The sequence below is a fragment of the Rhinopithecus bieti genome, unplaced genomic scaffold, assembly GCF_001698545.2.
Source record: "Rhinopithecus bieti isolate Rb0 unplaced genomic scaffold, ASM169854v2 scaffold_19617, whole genome shotgun sequence".
Taxonomy (NCBI): domain Eukaryota; kingdom Metazoa; phylum Chordata; class Mammalia; order Primates; family Cercopithecidae; genus Rhinopithecus; species Rhinopithecus bieti.
In genome coordinates, this window is record NW_016809622.1 from 1,607,632 (window position 1) to 1,631,655 (window position 24,024).

A 24,024-nucleotide genomic window follows, 5' to 3' on the forward strand; every position below is an offset into this window, starting at 1 on the left:
AGGCCGCGCCGGAGGGGTTGCCCGAGCCGCGCTGCGGGGGCCGAGATGTTGTCCAGGCCGGGGCGCGAGGACGTGGGGGCTGGGAGCGCGCGGCGGCCGCGTGAGCCGCCCGAGCAGGAGCTGCAGCGACGTCGGGAGCAGAAGCGGCGGCGGCACGACGCGCAGCAGCTGCAGCAGCTCAAGCACCTGGAGTCCTTGTGAGTCCCGAGCTGCCGTCCGCGCGCGGCCCGTCTTCTGAAACCAGGGGCCGGGGGCTCTGGACGCGGTGGTGGGCCCCAGGCCGGGTCCTCCGAGCCCCCCCCCCCCCGAGCAGGCACGGGGGCCGGGCCCAGCAGGAGCTTAGTGCGGGCGACCGATGTCGGGCGCCGCCGTCAAGGACTTCAAGTCCGTCCTCCTGATGGGGAACGAGGGGAGTTCAGGGAGCCAACTGCCGCTCGGCACCAAGCAGAATCTGACTTGGGAGGCCCTGCGATTCCCTAGTTCCAGGGAGTTCCAGGACACTCCAGATGACCCGGGAGAGTGTGGTATAAAGAAGATTCAAATGTAGGGGAGGGAAATATGGCTTCCCTCTACCTAAGTTCTTCAGCTGGACCACAAGTTAAATTGTCTTAAGACAGATTAACAGGAGAAAAACTGTTTTAATTATGTACCCATGCACTGGAGGGCCACAAAAGTGGGAGACTGAAAGAAGGGCCAGGGAATAGGGGCGTGGGCCTTTTGGGGCGTGGTGCAGACGTTAAGGAAGGGTGAGGGGGGAGATGTATGGTGAATAAAGGTTGCTTTGTTATCCCGATGAGGCCCTCGGGCGATAAAAGTTGCCTCCAAGCAGCTCTCTTCCTGATACAGAAACATTTACTACAGAAAATTTCCTTTACAGGTGTAAATTTCTCTTTACAACAGAAAGAGTCGAAAAATAATAAGAACAAAAGGAAAAAAAGCAGAGTCATACTTTATTTTAGGCACTTGAGGAGTAGCTGAATAAGTTATCCTGTGTTGTTTGATTCTATTACTTGTAACTCAAAGTCATCAATATGCCGGAGTGGCATGTTTGAGGATGGTGTATTCTTGTCGTTTGTAGTCATTTGTCAGGGTGGCTTTTCCTAAATTCTAACACAGACCTCGGGTGGAAAGTTCAGTCAGCAACTCTTTCAGTTCTTGTCCGTGATTCTATAGTTAGCTGCGTAAAACAACCTTTTCTGAGTGTGGCATTCACTCAGTTATTCAAGAATTCGTTTCTGTTTTAGGCACTCCTAGTTACCTATGCTAAGTAGGTGTTAAATTAAGTACAGCCTAAAGCTGCCTCCTTGAATATTTTAAGTTTAGCCTAAAAGTTTCTCTATACTTAGTGAACTGTAACCTGAGTGGATGTGTAAACAGACTGTAACCTACTGTTATAAGTACCTGAGTCTCAGACAGTCACAGCAGCTGATTTTCAGGCCGTCACAGATGGTCAATCTTTGAAACCCTGTTCAAATAAGGCAGACGCCAGGCTGTATGGAATCCAGCTATTTCTCTACCTCACTTTGTTTTTCTGTACGTCACTTTCCTTTTCCTGTCCATAAATGTTATCCCACCAGGTGGCAGCCTCAGAGTTGCTCTGGACCTATTCTGGTTCTGGGGATGCCCGCTTTGAAAACAGTTTTTTGCTCAAGTAAAGTTTAATTTGTCTACTCTTTTAAAAACATAATTCATATAAGGAAAGATCCTCAAAGAGTTAAAATCCTTTATAATTAACCTTCTAGGAGGTTTGATGTGAGATAAATTCCTATGTTGGGACCTGGCCTGCTCTTTTTCCAGCGTGGCCCGCTCTGAACTTTTCCCCTTAGCAGGGCAGGGGTTGCAGGATAGACTCTGCATTGTGCACATCCACGTTACAGGGCAGTCCTGACACTTTCAAGTCACTATGTGGCGCTCGTGGTCTCCCAGGGAAGTCAGGTGTTCAAAGGTCTTCCCCTAGCATAAGCACCAGAATGCCTGGCCCTGCCCAGCCCTCGGTGTATGTTAATTCCACTTATTTGTAGCTCAGAGAGCTTTTTCACAGATGAGAGAGATTATAACCTACTTGTACAGATGAAAAAACGGAGGAACACTGGTTAAGTCATGTGATCAAGCATACATTGACCAGCTAACCAGCAAATCTAGAGCTGAACTCAGGTGTCTGACTGACTGGTGGGATTTTTTCCAGTTTCTGAGATTTAAAACTGAATGAGCTGTTGAGGGATTTGCTTTGGCTAGCTCAGAATCTTGTTTGAGCTTTAAATTGTATTTATACCAGAGTAATATGTAGTTTTAAAATTCAAATAGTACTAAAAATGCTAATAAAAACTAGCAATAGGCTGCCCGACTCATCAGTAACCACTCATATTCCCTGTGTCCCTCTTCCGCCTCCCAAACCAAGCTTCTCTGTATAAACTTTTAGGTTTTACTTCTGGGATTTAACTGTATGTTTTTTTTTTTTTTTATTTTTTACTTTTATTTTATTTTGAGACAGAGTCTCGCTCTGTCGCCCAGGCTGGAGTGCAGTGGTGCAGTCTTGGCTCACTGCAACCTCCACTTCTTGGATTCAAGTGATTCTCCTCCCTCAGGTTCCCAAGTACCTGGGACTACAGGCGCGCATCACATGCCCAGCTAATTTTTGTATTTTTAGTAGAGATGGAGATTCACTGTTAGCCAGGATGGTCTCGATCTCTTGACATAGTGATCTGCCCACCTCAGCCTCCCAAAGTGCTGGGATTACAGGCATGAGCCACCGCACCCACCAACTGTATATTCCTAAATTGCATATTTATACTGTTTACATCAATTCAACATCTTAGACATACCTATTAACTTCTTGTCGTAGTAAGGATTTAGTTCTTTACCTACCCTTCTTGTTTATAATCTTCCAGTATAGATCTATCATAGCAGTTTTTGCTAAACAAATGCTTAGTATTAACATTATTATAACTAGGCTGGGCTCTGTGGTTCACGCCTGTAATCCCACCACTTTGGGAGGTAGAGGTGGGAAGATTGCTTGAGGCCAGAAGTTCTAGACCAGCCTGGGCAACATTTATAGACCTTATCTCTGCAAAAAAGAAAAGAAAATAAATTAACCAGGTGTGGTGGTACATGCCTGTGGTTCCAGCTACTTGGGAGGCTGAAGTGGGAAGATCTGCTTGAGCCTGGGGGGTTGAGGCTGCAGTGAGCCCTGGTTGCACCACTGCACTCCAGCCTGGGCAACAGAGTGATATCCTGTCTCAAAAGCAAACAAAAAATACAGTAATATAACTATGAATTATTACTCACTTTTGAGCCAAGTACTGTTCTCTGATTTATTTTGCTTTCTATATTATTGTTAACTTTTAAGTAGTTAATAAGAGTCTGTTTTTCACTTGCTTAATTTTCTACCGCTGTTTTTCTCCCAATGTCTCCAAAATCTGAGTACCATAAAGGTGAAAAGTTATCTTTCCTTACCTATCATAGGAGTCACAGCGGATACTCCTATAACAAAAGATAGGTCAGCAAGAGAAAAGCATAACAAATATATTTAATCACAGTTTTATGTGACATGGGAACGTTGAGAAAGGAAGCCCCAGAGACCCAGAGGAAACTATTTTTATGCTTAGTTTGGATGAAGAATGTATAGCAGTGTAGAAATATCATTGGACAAAAAAATGGTATAATACAGTGGTAATAGGGAAAAGCCCAGCAAGGCCTGTCTATTCAGATTTTTCAGGCCTCTGTGTACGATTACTTCCTCCCAGGTATGGGGCAGGACCCTTTCTGGAACGAGGGGTCCTGATCTATCAAACAAGGTAGGTCAGCTAATTTTTTTATGGCCAGCTCCGATGCAGAAAGGCAAGGAAATGTTAGGGTAATATTTGTAGGAGTTTATTATTATTGTTTTAAATATTAAAAAAAAAAAGTTCCACTGAGATTTTATCTTTAAAAAAAAAATATTAAAGTTATTTGTAGGTCTTCTGGCTTGCTTTTTGAGAGACTTGTTCTAGTTTTTATGGCCCATGTATGGAAAAGAGGAATTCTGGCCTCTCTGACTGCTTTGGGGAAGAAAGAAGGGCAGGAGACAGGAGGACAAGAGAAGGTCAGAGAGCAACTTTCTTCTGAGGCCTTCTCTAATCTCATTTAGTTCAAAGTATTCAGCATGCCAAAGCACCATACTTTGGGGTATCATTTTCTGAGCCCCAATAGTACTTTTTCCACACATAACTACATATCAGGTAATTAATCAGTTCATTTTTTACCTAGACTCTTCATTCTGTTGTCCTTTAGTACAGTGGTTACTTTTTAAACCTGGTCCGGCAGTGGTCCCAGAGCATCCTTTCCCACTCTCCTATCTTGCCTCTCATTCCTGGATTCCATGTCTTCCTCTTTATATGTTTACTCTCACATTTTACCAAAGCCAATTCTGCAACTTCCTATGAAAGAGTGCATTGGAGGTAAATTTTTTGATACCTTGCATATCTGAAGATGTCTTTATTCTATCCTAAAACTTGGTACGTAATTTGACTAGGTATAAAATTATAGGTCAAAAATTACTTTGGGGCTGGGCGTGGTGGCTCACACCTGTAATCCCAACACTTTGGGAGGCCAAGGAAGGAGGATCATTTGAAGCCAAGAATTCAAGACCAGCCTGGGCAATAATGTGAGACCCTGTCTCTACAGAAATTTAAAAATTGGCCAGGCACAGTGATATGGACCTGTAGTCCCAGCTACTCGGGAGGCTGAGGCAGGAGGAAAATAGTAACAACAATTTTCACTCAGTTTTGGTGATAGTACATCACTATCTTTTAGCTTCCAAAACTGCTAAGGAGTTCGATGCCATTCTGACTCCCTTTCTTTTATGTACGTATTCAAGTTCACCTCGCCCTTAAATGTTAAGAAACTATTTATTGCTGCCATCCTGAAGTTTTATGATGTCAGTCTTTTCCAATTGACTTTTTTTTTTAACTTTTATTTTAGGTTCAGGGGTACCTGTGTAGGTTTATTATATTTATTTCATCACCCAGGTACTAAGCCTAGTACCCAATAGTTATTTTTTCTGATGCTCACCCTCCACCCTCAAGTAGGTCCCAGTGTGTGTTGTTCCCCAGTGCAGTTGACCCTTTTTTCTTGACATGTCATAAATGCATTAACCACATACATCAATTTCTGTCTTGTTTCCTCTCCTCAATTTTGTTTTTTCCTTCTGTTGATTTTCTGTTGCTCTGTCTCTTCTGTTTGTATTTTCATTGTACTTTGTAGAGGTATCTTTTTCTCTACTAAACATATTTTTTAATTGTTATATTTCTAAATCAAAAAGCTTTTTCTCATTCTGCAAGTTTTTTTTTTTATAGCATCCTGTTCTTGTTTCATAAGTGAAATATCTTCACTCATCTATGAGGATACTCACTCATTTTTCTTTTGTGTTGTCTTTTGTTCCCTACATTGCCTGTATTTCTTGTTTGCCTTTTCGATTTCTGTCTTCCATTTAGTAATTTTTTTTCTTTCTCTAATGTGTGAGTATCCTTGAATCTCAACCATATTTTGTTTTGTTTTGTGTTTTTTAGAGACAAGGTCTCGTTCTGTCACCCAAGCTGGAGCACAATGGAATGATCATAACTCACTGAAGCCTTGACTTCCTGGGCTCAAGTTAGCCCCCCTGAATCAGCCTGCAGAGTAGCTGGGACTGCAGGTGCACACCACGACACCTAACTAGTTTTTTTACACTTTTTTTTTAGAGATGGAATCTTACTATGTTGCCCAGGCTGGTCTCGAACTCCTGGCTTCAATGAATCCTCTCACTTCAGCCTCCCAAAGTGCTGGGATTACAGGCATGAGCCACTGCTCTGGCCTCAACTCATTTAAGAGTAGGTGCTATACCGCTCTTGTCAAGGGCAGCTGTGTAGGGGAGAGAAAAAAGAGAGAAGGTGGTGTTTGTTGATCAAATAGCTTCATGATAGAGCGCTCATGCTGCAGGGTACCCTTTTTATCAAGAGACTTTCAAATGTCAGTAGTTGGAGATTTTTTTCTGGGGCTCCTAAGTTCCTCTAGAGAAGGGTCTTGAGTCTTCTGCCTGGGGGCCAGGGATCTCTGCCTGGCTGCCAGTGTTGCTGAGTTGAGGAGGCTAACCCTGCAGGCTTCTTCAAGTGTTGGGCAGGCAGGCTCCTGGCTGTAGGAAGGAAGCTGCATCTTTTGAAAACTGTTACTGCCTCCACCCCAAGAAGTCCATTGCGGTTTCCACTTTCCCAAATTTGTTAAAAACTTCCTCTGATGTTGCCTCCTTTTGGGATATCTTTATGGCCTTTTTATTTTTTCACTGTCATTTTTACAGTGTCTGGTGAAGGAGACAGATAAGCATGTTGGTCAGTTGGCCATGTTAAATGGGAAACCCCACAGTGCTGTTTTATAAATTGAATTCAAATCTTTTCATCCCTGATGTGATGGAGTCTCCTGAGTCTCCACCAGAGTTTTCCCTCAGTGACCCTGCCTGCCAGGCCCCTGAGGGCATCGGAGGCTTCCACCTGCTCCAACACTCTCTGTCACTCAGTAGCTCCTGGGCTGCCAGGCATAGCAGAATGGACCTTCTGGGTGTATGTGGCAGTTTCACCTCTGCCACACAGCCCCTTGGATGCAGCTGCAGGAACAGCTATGTGGAATGGAGTACACTTGCATTAGGGACTCTTCTCAAAGAAAACCCATCTCAACAGTCAACAGAAAGAGTAATTTGAAACACTTAACAAAAGATTTCTTACTCTACACACACTTGAGAAGACGGCGTGTCTCCCCTCAGATGTAACTAGTCTTCTTCCTACTCAGAGAAAGTTAGTACAGTGCGAATGACTAAGTAAGGCTTTTCAGATGGCACAAAGTAATGCACCTCGATCAACTTTTTTCTTTTTATCTTAAGAATTAACTGCAGCTGGACACAGTGGCTCATGTATACAATCCCAGTACTTTGGGAGGCCAAGACAGGAGGATTGCTTGAACCCAGGAGCTCGAGGCTGCAGTGAGCTGTGATCGTGCCACTGCACTCCAGCTTGGGTGACAGTGACTGCAGAGATAAATGCGTACCTCTTAACTATCACACTGTAGAACCTAAACTGCACATAAACATACTTCAGTTTTCTAATCTGTATTTAGTAGTTAAATACTACTTTGAGAAATATCTTTTTGAGTATACTACATTAATGAATTGTTCAGCCCTAGGAAACAGCATGAACCACCCTTCTTTAAACTTGTGAAAACACTTGTAAAATGGACTCTGGGAATGCCATTACTGATATTTCCAAATGTGCAATTGCATCACACTCATTTTCATCTTGACAAGAAGAGTGACTTTTTTTTTTCAGAATTTGGATCTCAGTTTGATTGGCCACATATTTTTTGCATAATGCTTGTGACTCGAACGGATTCATTTACTGGATTTTTGGATTTATAGACTTTACTGTCAAGCTCCTTCTAGTCTCTATGCATAAGGTGTAGCGTTAATGCTTCTAATGAATGGCTACAGATAAACTGTATCATCTTCACAAGTTGTGCAGATTTCTATGGTTTTTGCTCCGTTAGGCCTATTTCATGCCACAGATTTTTGTTAGAAATATTTTAAGCATCTACTTTGGGAAAGCACTGTACCACACTTACAAAGCTAATCCTGTTAATACACACTTGTTTACTATTTAATCTTCAGGGAACAGATCCAGGATTAGTAGTATTTCTCATCCATTGTCCATCAAGTTACTTTCTCCCACCTCTTATAGAAGGGGAGAATGAATTTTTTTTTTTTTTTTTTTTAAAGACAGAGTCTCACTCTGTCTCCCAGGCTGGAGTGCAATGGCGTGATCTCAGCTCACTGCAACTTCTGCCTCCCAGGTTCTTCTGCCTCGGCCTCCTGAGTAGCTGGGATTACAGGCGTCCGCCACCACACTCAGCTAATTTTTGTATATTTAGTAGAGACAGGGTTTCACCATGTTGGCCAGGCTGGTCTCAAAATCCTGACCTCAAGAGATCTGCCCGCCTCAGCCTCCCGAAGTGCTGGGATTACAGGCGCGAGCCACCACGCCCGACCGAATGAAAATTATTTCACTTTTCCCTTAGTCTATTCTTGACTCCTTTTTCCAATACTCATTGTCTTCTAAAGGGTCCCTTAAACTATGCATAAGACAAGAGTCTGAATGAAGAAAACATTAAATCATTGTTTCTGTATGTTGCAGTTATTCTGAAGTATTAAAATGAGAGAGCCAGGTGTCATGGTGCCATGGTACACGACTGTAGTCCCAGCTACTCAGGAGGCTGAAGTGGGAGGATTGCTTGAGGTCAGGGGTTTGAGACCAGCCTAGGCAATACAACAAGACCCTGTCTCGAAAAAGAAAAAGTACTTCCCTAAAGGTTTAAAGGGTCAAGGGACAGACCTGAGCTAAAAATATTTGCAGATTACTCTTTTGGGAGGAGGTACAAATCGCTTTAGGAGCCCGAGAGTTGCTCTTTGAGTGCACAAACACCTTGCCTTCAGAATTTCCTTCCCATCTCGCTGCCTGTCGCATCTGGAGACTTGCGTGCTCAGCATTCTGGGTCTCCTCTGGGTTCAGTCCCTGGATGGCGGGTGCCACCGAGCACAGGGAGGAGAAGTGTTCTGCTCTTCTCAGGTGATTGCTTGTCTGCAAATCAGTGATAAAAGCTTACTGTTGCTAAAATCTCTGATTAAAAATCCTACAGCCCCTTTTTTGCAGTAACTTGATGTGTTATGTTTACATTAACATAGTTGATAAGGTTTTGTTCTTTGTTTTCCAGTTATGAAAAACCTCCTCCTGGGCTTATCAAGGTTAGTGTGAAGTTTGTACTCTTAGTTATTCCACTAGACATACTTGTAGACTTAGTAACTTGTTATGGAAAATGATTGCATGATATTTAAATCTCCTTTTACCAAAAGCCTATTTCTTTCCTGCAGATGACTGAGGGGTCATAATTTTTAGTTTTGTCACAAGCCACTGCCTTTGCAGAAATTTCATCAGCCATGTTTCCCTTCCCCAAAGAACCAGTGCAGGCCCATGTGGATTCCTTGGCCTTGCCCCTCTTCTCTCTTGCTGGGGACAGCATCTCTATGCTCCTTTTCCTTGTCGGCCTCACCCAGCTCAGCCCCTCTGTCCATCCTGTGCCGGTTTCTTAGGCTCAGCAGCTCAGAGAGCAGTAAACTCTGAGGAGACCCGACAGCTCATCCAGTCCCACTTTCCGGTGCAGGCATCCCTCCTGCAGCTCCCTGGCCACAGCACCAGGGTGTGTGCGCACGAGGGAGACTTAGAGTGGCAGGCCACAGCAAAGAAAACTTGCTGTTTAGTAACTCTCAATGAAGAAATATTCTTTAAAAACATTAGTCTATTGTAAATTTAATACTCATAGAAACTTGAAAAAAATCCAAGTTTAAAAACACATTACTTGTAAATGCAGTTATTGAGTGGCAAAAATGCACATCAGAGATACAGCATGCACGTGACTGTCAAATATGACAGGGCCTTCAGGGTATAATAAGCTATAACAGGCCATTTCTATTATTCCAGGAAGCCTGGTTTACTTTAATTCTACATTTTGAGGTAGTGAAACTTTTTTGTTTTTAATCTGAAATCTAACTTGGACCTTACCACTCATTGCTATATAAGGACAGAATTTTCTGCTTCACCAGTAACTTTTCTCTAAGAACAGCTACATTGTTTTTGGTATAATTATTTTGGTACATTTGTTTCTTGTTTTTTCAATCAGGTGTAACTTGTCTTTTTTTTCTAGTTTTGAGGGGTAACTAAGTTATTGTTGGCACCAGAAGCCCAGGAAAAAGCCAGGCGAGGGTGGCTCCAAGGGGAGCAGGAGAGAATCCCAGCACTGTCTTGCCATGCTGTTTATACCTGTTCCCTTTTTTAGGAAGATGAGACTAAGCCAGAAGATTGCATACCAGATGTACCAGGCAATGAACACGCCAGGGAATTTCTGGCTCATGCACCAACTAAAGGACTTTGGATGCCACTGGGGAAAGAAGTCAAAGTGATGCAGTGTGAGTGGGGGAGAGTTTCCCTAATCCATGCAACTTACATGCCGCAAAGGGTGTTTACTTCTTTTATTTAACTTGTTCTCATCACAGCCCTCTTATAGCCAAGGCATGTTCTCCATCTTCTAGATGAGGAAGCATCCACCCCACCCCCTACCCCCGTGCCATGTGAAGACAAAGAAAGGGGCTGTCATCTTAAGCCAGGAAGAAAGCTCTCACCACAAACCCACCTTGCTGGGACCCTGATCTCAGATTTCTAACCTACAGAATGAATGAGAAAACCAGTTTCTTCTGTTGTTTAGGCCACTCAGTATACGGCATTTTGTTATGTCAGCCCAAGCTGACTAAGACACCATCTTTCTGCAAGTTCCCTTAGCCTCTCTCCTATGCTGGATCACCCATTTTCCTGTGTCTTGAGTCTTCTTTATTATTATACTCTCTCCTTATGGTATAACAAATCCTATGGCAGTTACCTTCAAAATGGGTTTATAGGAGATAAAAATGTCAAGACCTTTACTTTTCTGGAATTGTCTTTGACAGATTTTAACTTTACCAGGATATTGAATTCTAATTTAAAATCAGTTTCCTTAAGAATTTTGATGGGAATGCTTCATTGCCTTCATCATTTGTTAAGAGCACAGACAACATGCCTCAGAATTCATTATCTATCAGTTTTTCTTCTTTGGGTGGGTTATATTTTCCCAGAGAAGGCTCCCACGTGGAGGGAAAGCCATGCTATGAGTGTTCTGGGAGCCGAGTGGAAGGAGTCTGGAAATGGGTCCATCTGCTTTTCATTCATTCATGTGACCCTTTGTGGCACTGTAGCAGCTTCCTTCAGACCTACCTGATGTCTCCCTGGTCTCCCTGGCCAGAGACCCTCTGTTTTACCTTTTCCATACATTAAACAACCTTCTACCAGGGTCAGGGAAACAGGGTCTCACTCTGTCACCCGGGCTGGAGTACAGTGGTGCCATCACAGCTTTCTGCAGCCTCAGCCTCCCAGAATCAGGTGATCTCACCTCAGCCTCCGAGATAGCCGGGACTACAGGTGTGCGCCACCAGGCTCAGCTAATTTTTTTGTATTTTTGTAGAGATAGGGTTTCACCATGTTGCCTAAGCTAGTCTCGAAGTCCTGGCCTCAAGCAGTCTGCCTGCCACTGCCTCCCAAAGTGCTAGGATTACAGGTATGAGCCACTGTGCCCAGTCAACATTAATATTCTAAGAGAACTTGTGATTTTGTTTACTTATAATAAGTGACAGCTTTGAACAGACTCAACCTGAGAAATAAGCTTTTATAGTGTCTAAAATAGTAAATGAGAAGCAGAGATACTTTATGAAAACATTTACTCTGAAAATATACTGAGACACACTTTTAAAAAATGTACCTTTTGGGCCGGGCGTGGTTGGTCACGCCTGTAATCCCAGCACTTTGGGAGGCCGAGGTGGGTGGATCACCTGAGGTTAGGAGTTCAAGACCAGCCTGGGCTACATGACAAAACCCCGTCTCTACTAAAAATACAAAAATTAGCTAGGTGTGGTGGTGCCCACTTGAAATCCCAGCTACCCAGGAGGCTGAGACAGAAGAATATCTTGAACCCAGGAGGCAGAGGTTGCAGTGAGCCGAGATCACGCCACTGGACTCCAGCCTGAGTGACAGAGCAGGACTCTATCTCAAAAAAAAAAAAAAAAAAAAAAAACTTACCTTTTGAAGTAATTTTCCATTGGATTGTTTCATAAATACTTGGTGATAGAATATTATTCCTAAAGGTATAAGACTAAAGAATGCTTGGGAAAGCAATTAGTTTACCTCTGTTTCTGGGATCTTACATGGCTTGTCCATAATTATATTTTGTTTTAGAATTGGAGTTCAATGAAGAAAACTTGAATATATTCTGCTGATTCTTTATCGAGTAGGTGAAACTGGGTTATCTTACAGAAATATTTCTTTTGTTTTAGGCTGGCGTTGCAAACGGTATGGTCACCGAACGGGCGACAAAGAATGCCCTTTCTTTATCAAAGGCAACCAAAAGTTAGAGCAGTTCAGAGTGGTAAGTAAAGTCCCAGAGTGTCAATTTACATTTATCAGAAATAGTGAAAATCAGTGAAGCAGAAAGTCACCAGTGAACTGAACATTCACATAAAATACATTCCCTGAAGCCCTTTGACCAAAGTGTGTGATGCTAACTACATGCTTATTAAATTACATTTGTATGACAAATTAGCTCTTCAACAAAAAAAGGAATTCTTATTAAAGTGGTCTTTGCTTATAACTTGGAAGAGTGATTTTTTTTTTTCTGAAACAGACATTGTTATCTATTCAACCCCCCTTTTAAAATTTACTATGTAAAAGTCATGTTTCATAACTAAAATCAGGGATTTAATTTCCCAGTCTTTTAAGAGTACATGTCTTTAAATTGTAAGATGAAAATGTCCGTATATTTTTTCTTTAGATGACAGTTACTTCCTGTATTTTTCTTTTGTTTGGTTTTGAGGTGGCAGTGTTACAGCTCTGTGACTGCTCCTGCAGAGCAGGGCTACCCCAAAGACAGTGTGCTGAGAGTAGCCATTTCCTGTATTTTTCTAATTGGAAAATCCTTTTTTTAGCTTAAATGAGTTTTCAGTGATGTGACCTAGAACATGTTGAACATGCAGCTACATCAAACAGAAAAAAAATAAGCTGGTTTTCATAACATAAGCATTTCATTGTATTTAACTTGTGGTCCATGAAGCCTAACCAAACCTTAACCTTCTCTGACGCTTAAGGCACATGAAGATCCCATGTATGACATCATACGAGACAATAAACGACACGAAAAGGACGTAAGGTGAGGTCATCCTGGTGATAACAATATCCTCTTAAAGTTTTAAAATTATATAAAGTTGGAGAAAACCACTCTAGTGTTAGAGGAATGGTGCAGTACACATGGTACTTCAATTGTGAAAATATGTGGAGTGCAGGAGTCATGGCTGAAAAGGCCAGTGTTGGGAATAAGCAGGCCAGCCTTCTCCTTGGGTTAGCTTAAAGCCATGGGCTTGATCCAGCTCTCTGGCCACTGCAGTTGATGTTGGCAACCCATGTGCTGTCTACTTGTACAGTACAATTGATACTTTCATATGATTCAGTTTATCTTCTCCAAAGTCTTTAGGGATCTGAGCTTTTGTTAAAAATTATACTTAGGCCAGGCTCAGTGGCTCACATCTGTAATCCTAACACTTTGGGAGGTCGAGGCCAGTGGATCGCTGAAGTCCAGGCGTTTGAGACCAGCCTGGGCCATATGGCAAAAACCCCATCTTTACAAAAAAATTTAAAAATAAAAATTAGCCAGGTATGGCAGCATGCACCTGTAGTTCCAGCCACTCAGGAGGATGAAGTGGGAGGATCTACTTGACCCCAGGAGGTTGAGGTGGCAGTGAGCCATGATTGTACCACTGCACTCCAGCCTAGGTGACAGAGGAAGAGCCTATCTCTTAAAATAAATAAATAAATAAATAAAAATAAAATTAGACATGATTAGAGAAAGGTGGAAAAAATTGGAGGATTTTTTTCAAATTGGTGGCATGATAACTGTTAAAGATGTAGATTAAAAAATTGAGCAGTAGGGGAATGGTTTAGTAAAGCATGCGTCTGTTAGAAATTACAATTGTAGGCCGGGCGCATTGGCTCAAGCCTGTAATCCCAGCACTTTGGGAGGCCAAGGCGGGCGGATCACGAGGTCAGGAGATCGAGACCATCCTGGCTCACACGGTGAAACCCCGTCTCTACTAAAAAATGTAAAAAAACTAGCCGGGCGACGTGGCGGGCGCCTGTAGTCCCAGCTACTCGGGAGGCTGAGACGGGAGAATGGCGTGAACCCGGGAGGCGGAGCTTGCAGTGAGCCAAGATCGCACCAGTGCACTCCAGCCCAGGCGACAGAGCAAGACTCCGTCTCAAAAAAAAAAAATTATAATTGTAAGAACTGTGGAGACATGAGAAATGTCTAGGACAATAAAAATACAAAATGGCTTGTACACTGGTTACAGTCACGTAAAGTAGGCATTCAGGTGGAGAAGAATGGAGAAAACAGGTAAAAAAGAAAAATGCTGTCTTTGTGACATGGTTATTCATCTTCCTCCTATACTGCTTTTGAATGACATATTTTGTATAAGTTAAAGCTAAAACTCACTGTTCTCTGATCAATTTTGAATGTTTAGGATACAGCAGTTAAAACAGTTACTAGAGGATTCTACCTCAGATGAAGATGGGAGCAGCTCCAGTTCCTTTGAAGGTAAAGAGAAACACAAGAAAAAGAAGAAGAAAGAAAAGCATAAGAAAAGAAAAAAAGAAAAGAAAAAGAAGAAAAAACGTAAGCACAAATCTTCCAAGTCAAATGAGAGTTCTGACTCAGAGTGACAAGGATGTGACTTGTTCAACATTCTCTTCTCAAACACTGACCAAGGAACAGAGGAAGATGCAGTCAGAGAAAGTAGCAGGATAGAGATGCCGAGAGAGGAGGATACGTGGGTCACAGCAGTGAGCTCCCACCCGCCTTCCAGTGAAGATGTGACCCCAGGAGAGGGAGTGTCTCCTTCCAAGTGCTAGCTCTGGACAGCCGCTGATTTTAGGTAGGAAAGTTTCTTTGGTGTTGTCCTCCCTGCTGGTCACATGAGTTTACGATTCCTTTGAAATGTCTCCCGCAGGATGGCAGGACTGGGGGAGTCTCTGAGGTGTGTCTTCCATGCCCTCCCACAGCTTGTGCCCTTCACAGTGCGGACTCAGGTCCCACAGATATCAGGCTGGAGTCTTCTCTGTTGTTAAGAATAATAAAATCTCATTATTTATTTTTTAAATGGAATATATTTATTTATGAATAATACATAAGTACAAATAATTCATAATATAAATTTAAAAGATACATAAAATTTAATCATGAAAACTCTTCTTTCTTCCTTTCTACTCCACTTACTTTCCCCAATGTCTACCAGTGGTACTAGTTTCTTGTGAATATTTTATATATCACAGGTAAGTACAGGGCTTTTCTTACACAAATGCTATCCACATGCGCTCACACATAGTTACATTTTAAACTTAGAAGTATGAACCTTACAGTGGTCAGTAGCTAAGGGGGGTTGGATCCAGGACCAACTCCCTCAATCCCTCACAGATACCAAAATCTGTGGATGCCCAAGTCCCTTACATTAAATGGCGTGCTATTTGCCTGTTGCCTACATACATCTTCCCATATACTGTAATTCATCTGTAGATTACTTATAACACCTAATACAATGTAAACAGTTGTTATAATGTATTGTTTAGGGAATAATGGCAAGAGAGAGTCTGTGCATGTTCCATAGAAACAGAACTATCCATTTATTTTTTTGAATATTTTCTATCTGTAGTTTGATGAATTCACGAATGTAGAACTTGCTGATAGGGTGGGCCCACTGTTTTTATATATCGAGTATATTTGGCTTTACTGCCATATCAGAATGGTACATTTATATTTACCTGACGTGATTTGTTGATTGGGGGCTAGGGAGTTCTGAAGACAATGAAAAACCTTGTATGGCTGCATTCTACTTCACTTGCTTTCTACTACCAAAGTCCTACCATTTTCACAGAGTGACTAAGAAAAAGTTTAGGAACATACAGGGATTTCCATACTGGGTCAGGTACCCACATCCCAAAATCTCTCTCGCTTTCTTTCTCTTCCTGTTGCCTGACCACAGCCCACCCGTGCCCTTGTAGCTGAGACTAGGCCACAGTGGAAGCATCTTAGGAGGCCTGGGTGTGTCAGTCTATGAAGCTGGATCTTGCTCATAGGCAAGTGTGTTTCTCTGTGGCCAACACTGGACTCTTGATGCTTTAGGCACTCAGTCAGGGTCCAGAAACTCACTCCCATTTTTTGCTGCTTTTCCTGGGGTTTGGATTCCCTCCTTTTTAAGGAGCAGCCAAGCCAGGCCCAGACTGACACTTCTCCAGCTCTCAGCAGTCAGTGCTACTATTCTTGACCTTGGAATACAACCTGAATGGGTTTTCACACAATCAAGAATGGGATGGCCAGGACTTATTATTTCTGAAAACTGTAAGGCCAGTGGATTCGGCCTTGCCTTACACTTAACCCTTGTCATGCAGAACACAGGCCATCTGTCCTCTGCCATATGCTCAGCATTTCCCACCCAGATACAGCCGGTCCTCTTCTTCCAGGAACTGGCTACTGTCCCTCCGCAATCCCATTCATGATAAAAGCATTCTTACACAACACGAGAGATGCTGCATCGATAATTCTCAAGCCTTCGAGGCATCCAGATCAACTAAAGATGCAGATTCCTGTGCTCCACTCAAAAACTACCAGAATTTTCCATTTCCTAGGTCTGGGGTGAATCTGGGAATCTACCTTGCTAACAAGTGATGCTGACACTGTTGGTTCAGGAACCCCACTTGGAGAACCTGTGCTCTAGATCTCTATCCTCTTACCGAAGCCGCCTTCCACTTCCTGCTTTAACTGGAATCCAGCTGTCCACCCCTGCAGCCCTTGCAAGTGAATTGCTATCCCTTCTCTCTCACTGGTTTTCTCTGTCTTGTCTGTTTCTGGCCTAGATTCTGGGGAACATCACTTCAGCCTGTCATCTCCCCTGACCTGTGATCCTTTTGTCCAGCTCTCCCAAAAGAAACTTCAATTAAAATCTTTCACTTCTGCATATTGTAAATACAGACTGCACGGGGAAAACACATACCCATGTGGATTGATGCCCCCACAAATTCATCTCTAAACTCAAATATTTGAGAACTGACCCCAAAATGCTGACTAGCAAACCAAAAGCTTGTTAGTCATCTATTTAAACCTTCTTCATTCTCAGGCATTTCCTTCAGGTTCTGCATTTTCTACTCCTATCCAGGAAGACAATATCAGCCCTCAGACCTCCCCTCACTAATGCAGCCTACCATCTCACCATCGTGGTGTGCATGTTAGGCAAAATTCTAAAATGGCCCATGATCTCTCCCCCTAATCTTCAGTACTGTTAATAGGATGCATTTTACTCCTGTGACTGGATTATGTTACCAGTACAAGGAGAGGGAGACCATCTGGGTGTTCCTAATCAAATCATGAGAGCCATATGGAACTCCAGAGCTGTCTATGGCTAATAATCAAAGAGGAAGTAAGAGAGTCCAAGCCTGTGAAAGATTCCACACATCATCACTGGCTTTAAAGTTGAAGGGGCCAGATGGTGAGGGATGCAGCAGACTCTCATCAAATGTTCCTCACTAACAGCCAGCAAAGAAATGGAGCTGTCAGTCCTACAGCCGAAAGTAACTGAATTCTGCCACCCTCAATGATTCTGGATGCATATTCTTCCCCAGAGCCTCCAGATGGAAGCCCACCTCTGCTGACACCTTGGGTCGGGGCTTGTGAGATGCAAGGTTGAGAGCCCAGTTGAGCCTACTCAAGCTTCTGACCTACACCACCATGAGGTAATCAGTGGTGGTGGTTTTGACCTTTTACTTTTGTGGGAAAGTGTTAATGCAGCAACAAACTGATCCAGAAGTTTAATGAGCTTTCCCTCCTCCTCTCAGGCCAGTCCATCACCTGTGCTCTGGACCCCACCATCAGCCAGCAGTAGGGGGCAGTAGCTGGAGCACTGGCCCTGCATCCAGACTGCCTGGCTTTGAATCCCAGCTTGCTAGCTGTGGAGTTGCTCCACCTCTCTGTGCCTCCATGTCCTTTACTGATCATATCTACCTCCTAGACTCCTCATGAGAATAAGGGGACTTGATATGCATAAAGCATTTAGAACAGGGTGTGGCACATCTCAACTCTAAATGAATGTTACCTGCTCCTGCTGCTACTGGTACTGCTGTCACCATCATCTGATCCTTGGGGAGCTTCCTCCTTTATCCCATGTCACTCACGTCTTGAATCTCTTCCTTTCTATTGTGATCTTGCCAACAGTATTTAAAAACTTTTAAAATTGTAAAATACATGCGCATAAAGAGTTCACAATTCTGAGCCATTCAAGAATAAAAAGTGAAAGAAGAGTCTACTTATGATGCTTTGATACAGCACTCCAGATCCTGATCAAAATGCATCAGTAAACACAGATGAACAGGAAAGGTTTTGAATTGTTAGTTTCACATAACAGATAAACACCAGGAACGCTGTTCTGTGACCCCATTTCACTCTATGTTGGTAATCTTACTGCTCACAACAAGCTTCAGGCAGCTACAAAATCCCTCAGTTTGAATGTGCCATGATTCATTTAACCATTAATCTATTTATCACAATTCATTTGTCTCCTATTTCTCATTCCTACAAGTAAGACTGAAAAGAAAATCTTGGGTAAATATCTCGTGTACATGTGCAAGTATTTCAATAGGATAGTTTCATAATAAGGCAATTGCGTATTTTAATTGTTACATATACTACCAAATGAGTCAATGCTGTGGTTTGATTATGTCTCCCAGAATTCATATGTTGGAAACTTAATTCCTAGTGCAAAAATATTAAGAGGTGGGGCCTTAAATAAATGATTATGCCATGAGAGCTCTGTCCTAACAAATGACTTAGTGCTATTATCTCGTGAGTGGGTTACTTATCTCTAGTGAGCTTGTTATAAAGTGGCCCTTTGTTCCACATGCTCACAATTCCATGCTTTTCTCTATTTTTTTTGAGGCGGAGTCTCCCTCTGTCACCCAGGCTGGAATGCAGTGGCGTGATCTCGGCTCACTGCAATCTCCACCTCCCAGGTTCAAGCAATTCTCCTGCCTCAGCCTCCTGAGTAGCTGGGATTACAGGCGTGCACCACCACGCCTGGCTAATTTTTGTATTTTTAGTAGAGACGGGATTTCACCACGTTGGTCAGGCTGGTCTCAAATTCCTGACCTCGTGATCCATCCGCCTCAGCCTCCCAAAGTGCTGGTATTACAGGCGTGAGCCACCATGCCTGGCCTCTCTCCCTTTAAAGGCAGTCCTGTCTTGGCCAGGCACATTGGCTCATGCCTGTAATCCCAGCACTTTGGGAGGCCAAGGTGGGTGGATCACTTGAGGTCAGGAGATCAAAACCAGCCTGACCAATATGGTGAAACCCCGTCTCTACAGAAAACATAAAAATTAGCCAGGCGTGGTGGTGGGCACCTGTAATCTCAGCTAGTCGGGAGGCTGAGGCAGGAGAATTGCTTGAACCCAGGAGTTGGAGGTTGCAATGAGTCAAGATTGTTCCATTGCACTCCAGCCTGGGTGACAGGTAAGACTCTTTATCTAAAAAAAAAAAAAAAAAAAAAAAACATTTCTATTAATTAGGGCTGCACTCTCATCACCTCATTTAACCTTAATTACCTCTTTAAAGGCCATAGCTCCAAATACACCTTGGGGGTTGGGACTTCAACAAATGAATTTGGGAGAAATACAATTCAGTCCATAACACCTGATGCCACCAAAAGAGCTCTTGCAAGGACCATCATTACTTCATTGTTATCAGATCTACCAGATCCTCTCTAGTCCTTTCTTTGATTTGTTTGGCCTTTGACTTTTTGGGACACTTTTTCTTGAAAGATCCTCAACATTGGATTTCATGGTTCCTCTCTTCCAGGTTCTCCACCTAACTACTTCAGTGGCTGCTCCTTCCTAGTCTCCCTTATAAGTCTTGGCCTCCATCCTTTAAATATCAGTGTTTCTCACAGTTCTGGCCTAGGCCTTCTATGCACTCTTCTGTGATCTCATCCATTTTCATGGCTTCAAATATCATCAATATTCTGATGACACCATCCCAGAACTCCCTCAAGCCCTGGGTGTATCCACTTAGATGTCCCATGGGGACCACACCATCTACCCCCTTACAAACATATTACCCTCAGCATCTTTTCATCTAACAGCCACCTCAGTGCCTGAGTCAGAAACCTACCGTAGGCTCCCAGAGGTGGTCAGGTGCCCCTCCCCTGTGCTTCAATACCCAGAATAGCCAGCACACTAGTGCGAACGTTTCCTTGCCTCGCTGCCCACAAGTCTTGAAGCTTCTTGAGGATACAGATTATTCTACGTGTTGTATGCTAAGCTTCTAACACAATGCATAACACATAGTGGTTTTCAATACAAAGTTATTGCATGTATACAGAAATGGTCCAGTTGGAACATGACTTCGAAGCAGTAGTGGATGCTATGTTGCCCCACCCTATCTAACCCCACCCCACTCCCACTTTAGCATGCAAGTGCTTACTCTCCCAACAGCCAACAGTTTGCACTCACTTCCCATTTCTACAGATTGCCCATGCCTGAAGAGGAAGAGGGATGCCTCCCCACCAAGGTCACGCTCCCCTTTCAAGGGCATCCTACATCTCAATGACGAGGCAACACAGAGGTATAAAATGTGGCTCGTGGCCAGGCGCGGTGGCTCTTGCCTGTAATCTCAGCACTTTGGGAGGCCGAGGCGGGCGGATCATGAGGTCAGGAGTTCGAGACCAGCCTGGCCAATATGGTGAAACCCCGTCTCTACTAAAAATACAAAAATTAGCCAGGCGTGGTGGCACACCAGTGACCAGCCTGGCCAACATGGTGAAACCCCATCTCTACTAAAGATAAAACATTAGCTGGGCATGGTGGTGCACACCTGCAGTCCCAGCTACTCCAGAGGCTAAGGCAGGAGAATCGCTTGAACCCGGGAGGCGAAGGTTGCAGTGAGCTGAGATGGTGCCACTGCAGTCCACTCCAGCCTGGGCAACAGAGCAAGACTCCATCTCAAAAAAAAAATCACCATTCCTCATGGTGATTCCTCAAAGACCTAAAGACAGAACAATTACTCAACCCAGCATTCCTATTACTGGGTATATACCCAAAGGAATAGAAATCATTCTATTATAAAGACACATGCACATGTATGTTCATTACAGCACTATTCACAATAGCAAAGACATGAAATCAACCTAAAGGCCCATCAGTGGTAGGCTGGATAAAGAAAATGTGGCACATATCTGCCACAAAACACTATGCATCCATAAAAAAGAGACCATGTCCTTTGCAGGGACATGGATGGAGCTGGAGGCCATTATCCTTAGCAAACTAACACAGGAACAGAAAACCAAATATTGCATGCTCTCACTTATAAGTGGGAGCTAAATGATGAGAACACATGGACACATAGAAGGGAACAACACACACTGGGGCCTGTTGGAGAGAGGAGGGTGGGAGGAGGGAGAAGATCAGGAAAATAACAAATGGGTACTAGGCTTAGCACCTGGGTGATAAAATAAATAATCTATACAACAAATTCCCATGACACAAGTTTACCTATGTAATAAGCCTGCACATGTACCCCTGAACTTAAAAAAAAAAAAAAAAAAAAAANATCAACCTAAAGGCCCATCAGTGGTAGGCTGGATAAAGAAAATGTGGCACATATCTGCCACAAAACACTATGCATCCATAAAAAAGAGACCATGTCCTTTGCAGGGACATGGATGGAGCTGGAGGCCATTATCCTTAGCAAACTAACACAGGAACAGAAAACCAAATATTGCATGCTCTCACTTATAAGTGGGAGCTAAATGATGAGAACACATGGACACATAGAAGGGAACAACACACACTGGGGCCTGTTGGAGAGAGGAGGGTGGGAGGAGGGAGAAGATCAGGAAAATAACAAATGGGTACTAGGCTTAGCACCTGGGTGATAAAATAAATAATCTATACAACAAATTCCCATGACACAAGTTTACCTATGTAATAAGCCTGCACATGTACCCCTGAACTTAAAAAAAAAAAAAAAAAAAAAAAAACACTCCATCACTCTCGTTTGGATATAGCTAGGCAAAATTTTAGGCTGCAAATGCGGTTTCCCAATGGTCCCACAGCAACCCTGCCCGGTGTAATTTCCAATTCAGGGATTTAGGCCCATGTAACCTCCTGACTAACAATCCTAGGTAGGGTCAACTCTACATCTCTGGCCAACAGGAAGCAGTTGGAAAATAAGACCTTCAATCCACATGCCAAAAATTTGTCATTGTTGCTCTGTCAGAGGTGAAATGTGGAGTCCTAATTAAGGAAAATGAGTCAGGCTGGCAGGACTGAGGGAAAGCAAAAAGGAAGCAGAGAAGCTGTAAGTTGGCCTTTATTCATGTTCCGGGATACGCAGCCCTCCTGCACCTTACTATCTCCAAACACCTGCAGGTTAGCTCAAGGCAACCTTGGCATTATCAATACGCAAAGTAGCACTGTGCAGCCCAAGAACTATCCTATAGAGTCTCCAGCTAGCCTTTGTTTCTTTGCAGTCAACTCTTTTGCTGGCTGCCCATTGCAACCTTGCAACGTATTTTCATACTTTCTTTAATAAATCTGCCTTCTTTACCTACAAATGTCTTGGTAAATTGTTTTATTCCTGCACCACTGGCCCAGATAGTCATTGCTCACCCATGACAATATATCCTTGGATTCTGTCAACCAAGAAGAGGCAGAATACCAGACTGCAAAGCAGTAAGACGAGATGTTTATTGGCATCTTAGGAATTCCAGACTTGGGAGAAACAGATTAGGTTAGAAGCCAAATTGTATTCCAAAGTACTGAAGTAAAGTAGGAATTTTTTAAAGGACACTGAAGGTGATTATACAAGTTGTTTTGAAAGAATTATCATTAATGGAAATGGCTGGCTTACTATAAACAACTCCATAGTTCATTGGTTTGTTGCTGTTTAGGAGTTGCAGTGCTGGAGGAATTCAGTTGTTTTCCAGGATGTTATGGTCCTGGAAAGTGGCAGTTTGGCCCCGTCCAAAGGTTCCAGGCAAGGCAAATTCCTGGGTGGTTGTGGTTTTTGTTTTCGTTTTTGCAAGGTTGTAGGTCATGCGGGTAGTCCTTCTTAGCATGGCTTTCCAACTCCATTTTAGGGCTCTGAACCAGAGCGATGCCATTTTGTATTTCACATTTCACAATTTTTATTATTATTATTATTTTAGAACTTGGATCTTGCTCTGTTGCCCAGACTGGAGTGCAGAAGCACAATTATAGCTCACTGAAGCCTCAAACGCTTGGACTCAAGCAATCCTCCTGCTTCATTCTCTTTAGTAGCTGGGACTACAATTGGGTGCCACCATGTGTAGCACATTTCACAATTCTAAAATAATTTGAAACAACACTTCAATAACCTCTAAACTAGACAAAATTATTTTCCCTTTTACAAAAGCCATTCTCATGCCTTATTTATAACCTTACTTTCCAAAAACACATCCTACTTTTGTTGTACACTTTGCAAACATAAGTGTTTCTCTTATATCTAACAGTTTTAATTATATATGTTAATTACAATGTTAACTCTTTTTTTTTTTGAGACAGAGTCTTGCTCTTTTTGAGACAGAGTCTTGCTCTGTCACCTAGGCTGGAGTGCAGTGGCGCATCTTGGCTCACTGCAACCTCTGCCTCCCGGGTTTAAGCGATTCTCCAGCCTCAGCCTCCTGGGTAGCTGGGATTACAGGCGCACGCCACCATGCCCAGCTAATTTTGTATTTTAGTAGAGACGGGGTTTCACCACGTTGATAAGGCTGGTCTCAAACTCCTCCTGACCTCAGTTGATCCACCTGCCTCAGCCTCCCAAAGTGCTGGGATTACAGGCATGAGCCAAAGTGCCCGGCCAACAATGTTAACTCTTAGGAACCCTAATTTTCAGTGAAAAACCTAGGCAATTAGCAATTATAATTGTTATGTACCAGTTGCAGAGCCCAGGACAATGAACAGAGCTTTGAAGACTGCCTAGAGAATCTGACCCCTCCCCACATGGCCAAGAGGCACAGCTGGTCCAGAGAGGAGGGGCCTAGGTGCTAGGGACACACACATGACCCCAGGCCTTACAAAGGCCACTTGTCTAGACTACAGAATCTAAAGGCTCAAAACCAAAACATAAGCTCACAGACAGTATTAAAAAATATCACAGAAGTAACAGTTTAAGTACCTTAAAATGTGTAGTAGAGACAGTATAAATCTGCTTGACCAATACACCCAGGCAAAAATGTCTCAATTCTTGGGACATTTGTATCTTATTTTACCAACAATTTTTAAATTAGT

General features: G+C 43.1%; 1 protein-coding gene across 3 annotated transcripts; it reads left to right on the plus strand.

Annotated features, from left to right (window-relative positions):
• The first annotated feature begins 6 nt into the window (after positions 1–6).
• Positions 7–20,381, plus strand: LOC108540704 (RP9 pre-mRNA splicing factor). Of its 3 annotated transcripts, none has more exons than XR_001888741.1 (7): positions 7–197; positions 8,767–8,797; positions 9,886–10,015; positions 11,966–12,057; positions 12,773–12,834; positions 14,201–14,611; positions 20,242–20,381. XR_001888741.1 is itself a non-coding variant. In XM_017889843.1 (6 exons), the coding sequence occupies exons 1-6, from the start codon at positions 46–48 to the stop codon at positions 14,397–14,399; spliced, it is 666 nt and encodes a 221-aa protein (XP_017745332.1). In that variant the 5' UTR covers positions 7–45; the 3' UTR covers positions 14,400–14,836. The 3 variants fall into 3 exon arrangements, 1 of the variants encoding a protein (XP_017745332.1); XR_001888740.1 differs by lacking the exon at positions 20,242–20,381 and adding an exon at positions 17,349–18,630; XM_017889843.1 differs by lacking the exon at positions 20,242–20,381 and having other exon boundaries at positions 14,201–14,836.
• Positions 20,382–24,024: the final 3,643 nt, after the last annotated feature.